The 14,975-nt window shown below is 47.1% G+C and overlaps 1 protein-coding gene across 3 annotated transcripts in view; it reads left to right on the top strand.

Moving 5' to 3' along the window:
* The first annotated feature begins 11,911 nt into the window (after positions 1-11,911).
* Positions 11,912-14,975, top strand: part of MMP28 (matrix metallopeptidase 28) — a 25,912-nt gene continuing 22,848 nt past the window's right edge. For all 3 annotated transcript variants that reach the window (XM_081584476.1, XM_081584478.1, XM_081584477.1), the window contains exon 1: positions 11,912-12,229. In XM_081584476.1, coding sequence (XP_081440602.1) covers positions 12,128-12,229 — 102 coding nt within the window. In that variant the 5' untranslated portion in view covers positions 11,912-12,127. The remainder of the gene's footprint in view (positions 12,230-14,975) is intronic.

Here is a 14,975-nt window from a genome sequence, read left to right as displayed (position 1 = left end):
TGGAGGAGGGCATGGCAACTCACTCCAGTATTCTTGCCTGGAGAATCCCCATGGACAGAGGAGCCTGGCGGGCTACAGTCTATGGGGTTGCAAAGAGTCGGACATGACTGAGCAACTAAACAGCACAGCACAGAAAAGGCAGGAATTATTATTGTCTCCCCTCCTTTTTTTTTTAATTTTGACTGTACTGGGTCTTCTTTGCAGCACACTAGTTATCTAGTTGTGATTGCAGCACACAGGCTTAGTTACCCAGCAACATGTGGGATCTTAGTTCCCCACCCGAGCAGAAATCAAACTTGTGTGCCTTGCATTGGAAGGTGGATTCTTAACCACTGGACCACCAGGGAAGTCCCCTATTGCCCCATTTTTAAATGGCAGACACTCAAAGAGATTTGTTGATTTGCAAAGGTCAACAGAGTGTGAAAAAAGGCAAGATTCAAACCCAGGTCTGTGTTGCACCAAATTTATTGTTCTCCCAGTCCCTTAGGAGCATGGCATGTGTGTGTATGTACAGGGAATTAGAAAGGCAGGTATAATCTTGAACATGACTCAGGCTGATGAGACCACATCCATCTGTGTTGTAAAGAGGAAATTTCTCTTCCAGGGAAAGAGGGGGTTGCTAGAAAGTCAGGGCTTCTAAAATTGACTCACAGCTTAAAATGCACAGATGTCAATAAAGAATCTAAATTATCACAGTTAAAGTCCTCACAACTCTGGGAAATGCCTCCTCTTCAGTTCTCCTAAGCTAATCTCACATCCTCATTATTCCTCTGATTATACCTACTATTGTGGTTTTCAGAGGTTGATCACTCCATTAGCATTTTTCTCCAGAGCCCAGAATTCCTGCTGATAATATCTGCTTTGTGTTCTACACACTTCCTGGGGAGGAGGAAGGAGCAGAGACAGACCTGACTGTTTCTCATATTATGAAAAGAGAAACTGAGGCCCAGTGGGGCCTCTTCCAGGTCCACACATCCTGACTGATTCATGGGGTCCCGATCCGGAAGAGGACTCGATGGCCAGCTGCTGCCTTCTGACAGGGAGGAAGGAATGGCCAGACAGCCCCAGCATGAGTTCCTCAGAAGTCCTGTCTAATCTGGGAGGGCTAGGAGGCACTGTGGACCTGAAATGAGCCCCAGTCCAGGGAGGGGGGATGGAAGTAACTCTCTTTGAAGAGGAGCTATGGAAAGGACTAGTTGGGTCAGGAACCCGCTCAACCAAGATGGGGAAGGAGGAAATGAGAGAGCCAGAATCTGGGAAAACCTAGAGCTGTTTTCCTCCTTTTCTTTTTTTTTTTTTAATATTTTTTTGGTTGTGTGGGGTCTTAGTTGTGACACACGGGTTCTTCCTGAAGTCGTGGGGGATCTTTCATTGTGGTACCTGGATTCTCTAGTTATGGTGCATGGACTCAGTAGTTTTGGTGCACGGGCTTAGTTGCCATGAGGCATGTGGGATCTTAGTTCCTCCCCTGCTTTGCAAGGCAGATTCTTAACTACTAGACCATCAGGGAAGTTTCCCTATTTTCCTCTTAAACATTGGATTCTAGTATTTAGTGATCCAGTAGGTCTGGAGTAGGGCTCAGGAATCTGAATTTTTAACAAGTGTCTCCAGATGATTTAATGCAGGTGTTCAAGAACTGCATTTTAAAAGACCAAAATCTAGAATCGACTTTAATGTATATCCCTAAGTAAGTTTTTTGTTTTTGTTTTGGCCACTTGGCATGCAGGATCTTAGTTCCCTGACTAGAGATCAAACTGTGCCTTTCGAAATAGAACTGACCACTGGACTGCCAGGGAATTCCCAAGAATTTCATTTTATAAATTTGAACTTGAGGCAGGATAGTATAGTGTTTAGGGCCCAAGATCTGGAGCTGTACTATCCAGGTTTGAACCCTGGCTCCATTGTTAGATTTGTGATCTTGGACAAGTTATATAATCTCTCTGTGTCTCACCTTCCTCATCTGTAAAATAAGTATGCTTGTGTGAGTAGCTATCTCATAAGGAAGCTGAAAAGATACAATAAGATGATTTATGTAAGGCACATAGCACATACATGGTACATGTTAATTTCTCAGCAAGCATTGCTGCTGCTAAGTCGCTTTAGTCGTGTCCGACTCTGTGTGACCCCATAAACAGCAGCCCACCAGGCTCCCCCATCCCTGGGATTCTCCAGGCAAGAATACTGGAGTGGGTTGCCATTTCCTTCTCCAATGCACGAAAGTGAAAAGTGAAAGTGAAGTCGCTCAGTCATGTCCGACTCTTGGCGACCCCATGAACTGCAGCCCACCAGGCTCCTCGGTCCATGGGATTCTCCAGGCAAGAGTACTGGAGTGGGGTGCCATTGCCTTCTCCCAGCAAGCATTAGCCTTTATTATTTGCTCCAAATACTCCTTCCCACCTCCACCCCCACTCCCACCAGAGGAAGAAATAATGGTATCGGATAAATAAATGGACTTGTCATCAGAGTATTATTTTGGATGAAGGTGATTTTGGTTCACGCTTTAAGGATTCCCGCTCCAAAGCCATTCTCCTGCCATCAGACTTCTGATACCGTTGCTGTGGATACTCTCTTTTCAATAAACTGCCCTGCCTTTCTCATTTTCCTTTCCCCCTCAGCCTCCCTCTCACATGGCCAACCGCCCTCCTTCACACCATCCAAAGTGTCCTCAAGATGTGTCCTAGAAAGTAAAAACATACAGCAAGTCCATTGTGGAGGTGCATACGACCCTGGATTCCGGAAGATCATAGAATTTGGTGCTCTGAGATCTATGAGCAAGATTCAGAGGCAGATGGGGAACTGAACTTCCTGCTACCCAGGTACTAACCTGGGTACGCACTGTCTTTCTGGGAAACAGACATATCCCACACAAAGGCATGGTTGAAGCCCAGGGTGGATGTGGGGGTGGGAGTAGGAGGAAGCTTCTGCACAAACTCTTGCAGACATTGCCAAGTCTGATGGCATCTCCAAGTGACCACAAGCAGAAGTGGAGTGGGGAGAGGTGAGGATGAGATGAAATAATCTAACCAAGGACACCAAGGAAGAGATTTTCCTGGTGAGACTCCATGCTCCCAATGCAGGGGGCCCATGTTCAATCCCTGGTCGGGGGAACTAGATTCACATGCCACAACTAGAGTTCAAATGCCACATCTAAAGATCCCACATGCCACAATGAAGATAGAAGATCCCACATGCGGCAACTAAGACCTGGCACAGCCAGATAAGTAAAAATATTTTTTAATTTCTTTTTAAAGGACACAAAGGGAAAGCAGAGGAAGGCAACTTCCAAATGCAGAAGTGGTGCTAGTGTTCAGGTCTCTGGACCAAGGCTAACCTGGGATGCAGAGAAAGCAGGGTCAGCTCTCCATGGGGCTGAGCCTGTCTCCTTCCAGACCTTCAGCTTCTGGAGAACCCCTGCTTCCTGCCTTCCCCTCTCCCGCCAGTGCAGCTGAATGGAGAACCCCAGGGATGTGGTGGAGGAAGGGATGGCAAACGTTGCCTGGAGAAAAAATTGGCAAACCTGATGTTGCTTCCAGCTTGGCCCTCAGTGTCCTTACCAATTGGTGCTCCTCAGAGCTTCCTGCCCCAAAGCAAAGCCACATCTGGTCTGTCAAAGTCCATCTGTTGGTCAAGGGCACCATATGTCATGTCATAACTGCAACCTTCTGACACTGCCTCCCATACACACTCTAGGATTGCCAGATAAAATAGAGGATGCCCAGTTAAACCTGAATTTCAGATAAATGACTAATACTTTTTTATTATAAATATGTCCCAAATATTGCATTGACACATTGCTGTTGTTTTTGGTTAGTCACTTAGTCCTGTCCAACACTTGTGCGGCCCCATGGACTAGCCCGCCAAACTCCTCTGTCCATAGCATTTCCCAGGCAAGAATACTGAAGCAGGTTGTCATTTCCTTCTCCAGGGGATCTTCCTGACCCAGGAATCCAACCTGGGTCTTCTGCATTGACAGGTGGATTCTTTACCACTGAGCCACCAGGGAAGCCTTGCATTGACACATATTTATACTTAAAAATGATTTGTTGTTCAAATGTCATATATGCATGAATGTTAAGTCACTTCAGTCGTGTCCAACTCTTTGCATGCCCATGGACTGTAGCCCGCCAGGCTCCTCTGTCCATGGATTCTCCAGGCAAGAATACTGAAAAATTAAAAAAAAAAAAATACTGGAAGGGGTTGCCATTCCCTTTTCAAGGGGATCTTCCTGACCCAGGGATCGAACCCCCGTCTCCTACATTGTAGGTAGTTTCTTTACTGATGAGCCACCGGGGAAGCACTCAAATATTGTATATTAACATATATATATATAGAATCTAGAACGATGGTACTGATGAATCCATTTTCAGGGCAGCAATGAAGATGCAGACATAGAGAAAAGAGTTGTGGACACAGTGGAGGAAGGTGAGGGTGAGACGAACAGAGAGAGTAGCATGGAAACATATACATTACCATATGTAAAACAGGTAGCCAGTGGGAATTTGCTCTATGACTGAAGGAGCTCAAACCGGTGCTCTGTGACAACCTAGAGGAGTAGGATGAAAAGGGAAGTGGGAGGGAGGTTCAAGACGGAGGGGACATATATATACCTATGGCCGATTCATATTAATGTATGGCAGAAACCAACACAATGTTGTAAAGCAATTATCCTTTTATTAAAAATGAATATTTAAAAAAAATGACTTGTTAATCTGATACTCGATCTACCCTTCTAGATTTAGCAACCCTTCTAAATTCTGAACCCTTCAGAATCTTCGCCCCCCAGGTTCACCCCAGGACTTGGCCTGAATCGGTTCTTTTCTTTCCTTAGCTGAGAACGTTGGCTTCAGGCTACCTGCTCTCTGAGGGTAAGACCCAGGCTTTGTCCACCATCTCCGTTCCAGGTAGATATGCTCCCTACAGATGTGCACAAGGGCACCGGCCAAGAGTGAACGTGAATTTACAAAGAAATCCACCCTCAACTCTTTACTCCGCAGTGCCTTCTCACGGAACTATGAGCCATCGAAGGGCGCTTCTTTCTTATGGATCTACCCGGAGGAACTCCTGCTTCTAATTGGATCGCCCAGAATCAGTGTCCCTTCTTCATTGGCTGGTTGGGAGGAGGTGGGCGGGGCCAACTTCCAAATACTCCGCCCACAAGAACTGTTTCTAAGTGTGTGACATTTGTGAACTCGCTCAGTCGTGTCCGACTCTTTGCGACCCTATGGACTGTAGCCTGCCAGTTTACTGAAGGAAATTCAAGAATTCTTCCATCCAAGTGGCTTCTTTTTCTAAATTCAAAGTGTTAGTTGCTCAGTCGTGTCCGACTCTTTGTAATTGCCTGGACTGTAGCTTGCCAGACTCCTCTGTCCATGGAATTCTCCAAGCAAGAATACTGGAGTGGGTAGCCATTCCCTTCAGGGGATCTCCCCAACCCAGGAATCAAACCTGAGTCTCCTGCGTTGCAGGCAGATTCTTTACTGTCTGAGCCACTAGGGAATTCCCACCCACCCCAACCCCTACCTCTTTCTAAACGATACAGAAATATCTTGTGTACTACTGGGTCCCTAAACCTTAGGATAAGAACACTGCGTTACATTTGCTTAGATCTTAATAGATTCCAAATTACCTTTACACACATTAATTCATCTAAACCCCACATCGACCCCCCCAGTGGTGGGTATCACTGTGCCATTTGCTCTTTCAGTTCAGTTCAGTCGCTCAATCATGTCCGACTCTTTGCGACCTCGTGGACTGCAACATGCCAGGCTTCCCTGTCCTTCACCAACTCCTGGAGCTTGCTCAAACTCATGTCCATCGAATCGGTGATCCCATCCAACCATCTCATCTTCTGTCATCCCCTTCTCCTGCCTTCAATCTTTCTCAGCATCAGAGTCTTTTCTAGTGAGTCAGTTCTACACATCAGGTAGCCAAAGTATTGGAGTTTCAGCTTCAGTCCTTCCAATGAATATTCAGGACTGACTTCCTTTAGGATGGACTGGTTTGCTCTTCTTGCAGTCCAATGGACTCTCAAGAGTCTTCTCTAACACCACAGTTCAAACGCATCAATTCTTCTTCGGTGCTAAGCCTTCTTTAGCTTAAAGAAGATCCCTTCTTTAAGAGGGAAGGGATCTATGGCTTCCCATGTTCATACCTATGGCTGATTCATGTTGATATTTGGAAAAAAACATTATTATATCTTATATCTTTTTAGGGGAAGTCAAAAGATAATTTTTTACATTGCTAATATAGTTTTCCGGGGGCGGGGCCCGGGGGCCGGGGGCGGCGGCCGACAGGGGCTAGGCCGGGCCGGGGGCTGGGGGCCGGGGGTGGCGGCCGACAGGGAAAACTAGCTAATCTGATCACACGGACCACAGCCTTGTCTGTCTCAATGAAACTATGCCATGCCGTGTGGGGCCACCCAAGACGGATGGGTCATGGTGGAGAGGATTGACAAAATGTGGTCCACTGGAGAAGGGCATGGCAAACAACTTCAGTATTCTTGCCTTGAGAACCCCATGAACAGTATGAAAAGGCAAAAATATAGGACACTACAAGATGAACTCCCCAGGTCAGTAGGTGCCCAATATACTAATGGAGATCAGTGGAGAAATAACTCCAGAAAGAATGATGGGATGGAGCCAAAGCAAAAACGATACCCAACTGACTGGTGACAGACGCAAAGTCTGACGCTGTAAAGAGCAATATTGCATAGGAACCTGGAATGTTAGGTCCATGAATCAAGGCAAATTGGAAGTGGTCAAACAGGAGATGGCAAGAGTGAACGTCGACATTCTAGGAATCAGCGAACTAAGATGGACTGGAATGGGTGAATTTAACTCAGATGACCATTATATCTACTACTGTGGGCAAGAATCCCTTAGAAGAAATGGAGTAGCCATCATGGTCAACAAAAGAGTCTGAAATGCAGTACTTGGATGCAATCTCAAAAATGATAGAATGATCTCTGTTCGTTTCCAAGGCAAACCATTCAATATCACGGTAATCCAAGTCTATGCCCCAACCAGTAATGCCGAAGAAGCTGAAGTTGAACGATTCTATGAAGACCTACAAGACCTTTTAGAACTAACACCCAAAAAAGATGTCCTTTTCATTATAGGGGACTGGAATGCAAAAGTAGGAAGTCAAGAAACACTTGGCATAACGGGCAAGTTTGGCCTTGGAGTACAGAATGAAGCAGGGCAAAGGCTACTAGAGTTTTGCCACGAGAACGCACTGGTCATAGCAAACACCCTATTCCAACAACACAAGAGAAGACTCTACACGTGGACATCACCAGATGGTCAACACCGAAATCAGATTGATTATATTCTTTGCAGCCAAAGATGGAGAAGCTCTATACAGTCAGCAAAAACAAGACTGGGAGCAGACTGTGGCTCGGATCATGAACTGCTTATTGCCAAATTCAGACTTAAATTGAAGAAAGTAGGGAAAACCACTAGACCATTCAGGTATGACCTAGATCAAATCCCTCATGAGTATACCGTGGAAGTGAGAAATAGATTTAAGGGTCTAGACCTGATAGAAAGAGTGCCTGATGAACTATGGCCAGAGGTTCGTGACATTGTACAGGAGACAGGGATCAAGAAAATCCCCATGGAAAAGAAATGCAAAAAAGCAAAATGGCTGTCTGAGGAGGCCTTACAGATAGCTGGGAAGAGAAGAGAAGCGAAAAGCAAAAGAGAAAAGGAAAGATATTCCCATCTGAATGCAGAGTTCCAAAGAATAGCAAGGAGAGATAAGAAAGCCTTCCTCAACAATCAGTGCAAAGAAATAGAGGAAAACAACAGACTGGGAAAGACTAGAGATCTCTTCAAGAAAATTAGAGATACCAAAGGAACATTTCATGCAAAGATGGGCTCGATAAAGGACAGAAATGGTATGGACCTAACAGAAGCAGAAGATATTAAGAAGAGGTGGCAAGAATACACAGAAGAACTGTACAAAAAAGATCTTCATGACCCAGATAATCACGATGGTGTGATCACTCACCTAGAGCCAGACATCCTGGAATGTGAAGTCAAGTGGGCCTTAGAAAGCATCACTACGAACAAAGCTAGTGGAGGTGATGGAATTCCAGTTGAGCTATTTCAGATCCTCAAAGGTGATGCTGTGAAAGTGCTGCACTCGATATGCCAGCAAATCTGGAAAACTCAGCAGTGGCCACAGGACTGGAAGAGGTCAGTCTTCGTTCCAATCCCAAAGAAAGGCAATGCCAAAGAATGCTCAAACTACCGCACAATTGCACTCATCTCAGTTCAGTTCAGTTCAGTCACTCAGTCGTATCCGACTCTCTGTGACCCCATGAATTGCAGCACGCCAGGCCTCTCTGTCCATCACCAACTCCCAGAGTCTACCCAAACCTATGTTCATCGAGTCGGTGATGCCATCCAACCATCTCATCCTCTGTCGTCCCCTTCTCCTCCCGCCCCCAATCCTACCCAGCATTAGGGTCTTTTCCAATGAGTCAACCCTTTGCATGAGGTGGCCAAAGTATTGGAGTTTCAGCTTCAACATCAGACCTTCCAATGAACATCCAGGATTGATCTCTTTTAGGATGGATTGATTGGATCTCCTTGCAGTCCAAGGGACTCTCAAGAGTCTTCTCCAACACCACAGTTCAAAAGCATCAATTCTGCGGCGCTCAGCTTTCTTCACCGTCCAACTCTCACATCCATACATGACCACTGGGAAAACCATAGCCTTGACTAGACATACTTTTGTTGGCAAAGTAATGTCTCTGCTTTTAAATATGCTATCTAGGTTGGCCATAACCTTCCTTCCAAGGAGTAAGCGTCTTTTAATTTCATGGCTGCAATCACCATCAGCAGTGATTTTGGAGCCCAAAAAAATAAAGTCTGACACTGTTTCCACTGTTTCCCCATCTATTTCCCATGAAGTGATGGGACCAGATGCCATGATCTTAGTTTTCTGAACGTTGAGCTTTAAGCCAACTTTTTCACTCTCCTCTTTCACCTTCATCAAGAGGCTCTTTAGTTCTTCTTCACTTTCTGCCATAAGGGTGGTGTCATCCGCATATCTGAGGTTATTGATATTTCTCCCGGCAATCTTGATTCCAGCTTGTGTTTCTTCCAGCCCAGCGTTTCTCATGATGTACTCTGCATATAAGTTAAATAAGCAGGGTGACAATATACAGCCTTGACATACTCCTTTTCCTATTTGGAACCAGTCTGTTGTTCCATGTCCAGTTCGAACTGTTGCTTCCTGACCTGCATACAGGTTTCTCAAGAGACAGGTCAGGTGGTCTGGTATTCCCATCTCTTTCAGAATTTTCCACAGTTTATTGTGATCCACACAGTCAAAGGCTTTGGCATAGTCAATAAAGCAGAAATAGATGTTTTTCTGGAACTCTCTTGCTTTTTCGATGATCCAGCGGATGTTGGCAATTTGATCTCTGGTTCCTCTGCCTTTTCTAAAACCAGCTTGAACATCTGGAAGTTCACGGTTCACGTATTGCTGAAGCCTGGCTTGGAGAATTTTGAGCCTACTTTACTAGCATGTGAGATGAGTGCAATTGTGCGGTAGTTTGAGCATTCTTTGGCATTGCCTTTCTTTGGGATTGGAACGAAAACTGACCTTTTCCAGTCCTGTGGCCACTGCTGAGTTTCCAGATTTGCTGGCATATCGAGTGCAGCACTTTCACAGCATCATCTTTGAGGATCTGAAATAGCACTCATCTCACATGCTAGTAAAGTAATGCTCAAAATTCTCCAAGCCAGGCTTCAGCAATACGTGAACCGTGAACTTCCAGATGTTCAAGCTGGTTTTAGAAAAGGCAGAGGAACCAGAGATCAAAGTGCCAATATCCGCTGGATCATCGAAAAAGCAAGAGAGTTCCAGAAAAACATCTATTTCTGCTTTATTGACTATGCCAAAGCCTTTGACTGTGTGGATCACAATAAACTGTGGACAATTCTGAAAGAGATGGGAATACCAGACCATCTGACCTGTCTCTTGAGAAACCTGTATGCAGGTCAGGAAGCAACAGTGAGAACTGGACATGGAACAACAGACTGGTTCCAAATAGGAAAAGGAGTACGTCAAGGCTGTATATTGTCACCCTGCTTATTTAACTTATATGCAGAGTACATCATGAGAAACGCTGGGCTGGAAGAAACACAAGCTGGAATCAAGATTGCCGGGAGAAATATCAATAACCTCAGATATGCAGATGACACCACCCTTATGGCAGAGAGTGAAGAAGAACTAAAGAGCCTCTTGATGAAGGTGAAGGAGGAGAGTGAAAAAGTTGGCTTAAAGCTCAACGTTCAGAAGACTAAGATCATGGCATCTGGTCCCATCACTCCATGGGAAATAGATGGGGAAACAGTAGAAACAGTGTCAGACTTTATTTTTTTGGGCTCCAGAATCACTGCTGATGGTGATTGCAGCCATGAAATTAAAAGACGCTTACTCCTTGGAAGGAAGGTTATGGCCAACCTAGATAGCATATTTAAAAGCAGAGACATTACTTTGCCAACAAAAGTCCGTCTAGTCAAGGCTATGGTTTTTCCAGTGGTCATGTATGGATGTGAGAGTTGGACGGTGAAGAAAGCTGAGCGCCGCAGAATTGATGCTTTTGAACTGTGGTGTTGGAGAAGACTCTTGAGAGTCCCTTGGACTGCAAGGAGATCCAATCAATCCATCCTAAAAGAGATCAATCCTGGATGTTCATTGGAAGGTCTGATGTTGAAGCTGAAGCTCCAATACTTTGGCCACCTCATGCGAAGGGTTGACTCATTGGAAAAGACCCTAATGCTGGGTAGGATTGGGGGCGGGAGGAGAAGGGGACGACAGAGGATGAGATGGTTGGATGGCATCACCGACTCGATGAACATGGGTTTGTGTAGACTCTGGGAGTTGGTGATGGACAGAGAGGCCTAGCATGCTGCAATTCATGGGGTCGCAGAGAGTCGGATACGACTGAGCGACTGAACTGAACTGAAGCCTTCTTTATGGTACAACTCTAAGATCCATACATGACTACTGGAAATACCATAGCTTTGACTAGACCTTTTTTTTTTTTTTTAACAGGTTAGCAAACTGAGCCTGGAAGAGAGACAGTAACCTGCCCGCAGTCACTAAGGCAGATAATAAAACCAGTTTATTCTGGCTTACTACGAATTTGACTAAGCTTTTCACGTAAATCATCTCTCAACCCTTACTGCGATTGTGTGGGATATATTCAGCTAGACACTTAAAACATTTTCTCGATCTTCAGGCGACTTTGCAAACTAAATATCATTCACTCTCACCTTATTAAGGAGAAAACGGACCTCTGCAGTCATAAGGTCATAAGCTGCAGCCTACCATTTATAAAACGTGGACTTCATGATGCCAGGTACAATGCTCTGTTATCTATAGGCATTGTTCTCTCATTAAATGCTCTCTATTATCACATGACGTAGCTATTCTTATTATCTTCATTTACTGCTGAGAAAAATAGGTTCAGAGAGGGTGAGTGACTTGCCCAAGGACACACAGCGAGCTGGTGGTGGCTGAGGCAGGATTCACATCTGGAGGTCAAATTCAAGTCTTCTGATCCCAGCCCAGGGCTCTTTTCTCACACCCCAGGGCCTCCGTCCCCGTCGGCCCAGCGGAAACAATCGATGACCCTCGAGTAGGCCAGAAGCCCTCTTCCTCGAAGTCTTAGATAGTCACAACCGCCGGGAGAAGACGTTTCCTTCCCCTGCCCTCCGCAGTGAGATCTGGATCCGCGTGGGGCGAGGCCACGCCGCCTGCGGAAGAGGCGCCAACACAACCGCGCGTTCCAGGAGGCGAGCTGGTGGGTGGGGCCGGAGTGCTGGGGTCCCGCCCCCTCTTCTCCCCTCCCTCGCCTCCAGGTCCAGAGCCCTCGGATCCGTGCGCCGGCACTGCAGGGCTGGAAGACCTCGAGCCGGCTCCCGACGTAGCGCCGCAGAGGAACCGCCCGGCTCTCGGAGACGGGACACAGGCGAGCCCCTGCAACCTTCTCCTCGGCGCTGGGCCGGCGCAGCGCTGGAGCGTCCGCGGGGGCCCGGGCGCGGCGGACGGACGGACGGCTGCCCCGCGCCCCGTGCCCGGTGCCCCGCGCAGGGGCGGTGGCTACATGGCCGCGCGGGTCGGCCTGCTGCTCCGCGTCCTGCCGCTGCTGCTGTGGGGCGGCCTGGACGCCCAGCGCGTAGGCCGGGAGCTGCGTCGGGAGGCGGAGGTACGCGGTGAGAGCCGGGCGGAAAGGGTCCGCGCGCTGGGGACCGGGCCGAACTTTGCAGTCAGGCCACCCAGCCGTCTCATCTGCGCTGACAGCCGGCGTGACCTTCCCTTGTCCTCCGCACCCTTCACACCTGCACGCGAAGAGCCGGGGGCAGCGTTCTCTTCCCTCCCACCCCATCCCGAGCCCCCAAGCCGGGACTGGAACCACACGGACACGCGGATCAGCACCGGGTTCCCAGGACACGGGGAGGGGGTCAGCGATAAAATGGGATAGACAGGCGAAAACTGAGAGAGAGGGGACTCCCACACCCTAGTTTGGGGCGGAGCCACTGTCCCTCACTGCCTAGGCTGGGGAGACTTAGCAGTTCATTCATCCGACGCCCAGAGCCCTCCCGAGTCAGAAGCTCCCGAGACTCCCAGATTGGTGGGGAGAGGGTACCGCTGGCTGGCCCCGACCGGGAACACGGGGAAGAGCTCTGGCTCCCTGAGCTGGTACTGCAGCTGACCAGCTGAGGCAGGTGAGCGCCCAAGCTCAGAACTAGTTTCCCATCTCTAAAATAGGTAAGAGGTGCACACCTTTTTTTTTTTTTTTGGCCCGGCATGTGGGATCTAAGTTCCTCAACTAAGGGTTGAACCTCGGCCCTTGACAGTGAAAGCATGGAGTCCTAACCACTGGACAATGGCGGAATTCCCCAAAGTAGCATGTTCTTTTTTAAAATAATAATAATAATTTTTTATTTATATGTTTTTGGCTGAGTCTTCTTTCCCTGGGTTTTCCTTGCTGAGCCGAGCTTTTCTCTAATTTTAGGAAGCGGGGGCTACTCTCTAGTTGTTGTGTGCCGGCTTCTCCTCATTGCCTTGGCTTCTCTTGTTGCTGAGCAGAGGACCTAGAGAGCGGAGGGGTGCGGGGCGGGGGGTGCGGAGCGTGGAGCGGGGGGCGGACTTCAGGAGTTGCGCGGTTCCCAGGCGCTAGAGCTCAGGCTCAGTAGCTGTGGCACAGGGGCTTTAGTTGCTCCGATGCATGAGAGATCTTCCTGGATCAATGATGGAACCCATGTCTTATGCCTTGGCAGGCAGATTCTTTACCCATGAGCCACCAGGGAGGCCCAAGAATAGCATACTCTTGAGCTGTTTCTAAGGAGCTTTAAACAGTGCTTCAGGACTGAACTTGAGAAAGGTGGGTGGGGAGGTGGAAGTGACCCTTAAAGATTTCCCATCTCATCTTTCCTCCCTTGGACTCAACTGCTTGGTGTAGGTTGCACAAGGGAACTTTTTGTGAAGTGGAGGTAGAGATGAATTTGGGGCATCTATTGTCTAGATAAAGGTGATTGTAATAGCATATACCAGTTTCATTTCTTTCTTCCCCATAGAAGCATCTCTGTGTTTTTATCTCTTCTCTGGATTAGAACTGAAGTTTCTGCTATTTTAAGGAGTAGGGATCCAAGTTAGTTGTTTGTTTTTTTTTTATAAATTTATTTATTTTAGTTGGGGGCTAATTACTTTACAATATTGTAATAGTTTTTGCCATACATTGACATGAATCAGCCATGGGTTTACATGTGTTCCCCTTCCTGGACCCCCCACCCACCTCCCTCCCCATCCCATCCCTCTGGGTCGTCCCATTGCCCCGGCCCTGAGCCCTTGTCTCATGCATCGAACATGGAATGGTGTTCTCTTTCACATATGATAATATACATGTTTCAATGCTATTCTCCCAGAACGTCCCACCCTCACCTTCTCCCTCAGAGTCCACAAAATTGTTCTATGCATCTGTGTCTCTTATTCTGTCTCGCATATAGGGTTATCGTTACCGTCTTTCAAATTCCATATATATGCATTAGTATACTGTATTGTTGTTTTTCTTTCTGGCTTACTTCACTCTGTATAATGGGCTCCAGTTTCATCCATCTCAGTAGAACCGATTCAAATGTATTTTTTTTAATGGCTGAGTAATATTCCATTGTGTATATTTCGTCTGCTGATGGACATCTAGGTTGCTTCCATGTCCTGGCTAGTTTTAAATGACTGAGCCCAGCACTCTTCCCTGAGACTCTTACTCCCCTAAGAGCATCATTCCTGCCCTGAAACTGCCAGATGCAAGCTTCTCAGAATCCCCACTCCCCTCCCCTAGAAGAGGGAGAATCCCCAAATGTAAGAACCCTGCAGAATGAGGAGGGCCACCTCTGAACCACTCTGCCCTTCCACCAGCCGGCTCCCATCACTGCTCTGAAATATTTGGAAATGGCCCTGCTTCCATGAGGGGGTCCTCTCTCCAACTCCTTACTCCCTCCCCTTCTAAGCACTGGTCTCTTGCTCTGTGCTCTTTGCTTTTCACGTTCAAGAATCACTTTGTTTCTCTGACTTTAGTGTCTTACAACATCAAGTGCAGAGTCCTTCTGGCCCCAGGAGAAGGCTTCTGTGGACCAAGCCAAGTCTTGTTAAGAGTTCACCCCAGCTCCTCCCAAGTCCAGGTCCCAGGCAGGAGAATAAAGACCATATCTCTGCTGCCCATGCCTCTGGTGGCCCCAGATGGAGAGAATTTCATCTTGGGGTGTGCTTGAGAAACATAATATCTAGCAGACTGAGTCTCTTTCCGTCCATTTAACATAATTGAAGGAAGGAGATTTTTTTATTACCTCTGAGAACAAGAGATATTTTTAAAAGCATGAAGAACTCTGGAAATGTGCAATAGGTATGGTCCCTATATGCATAAATATATATGCAAATTGTGTCACGTTGGTATG

The sequence above is a fragment of the Giraffa tippelskirchi genome, chromosome 3, assembly GCF_054371585.1.
Source record: "Giraffa tippelskirchi isolate mGirTip1 chromosome 3, T2T-mGirTip1v1.2.pri, whole genome shotgun sequence".
Taxonomy (NCBI): Eukaryota; Metazoa; Chordata; class Mammalia; order Artiodactyla; family Giraffidae; genus Giraffa; species Giraffa tippelskirchi.
The sequence above is the reverse complement of the archived record's forward strand: the minus strand, read 5'-3'. Positions and strand labels throughout refer to the sequence as shown.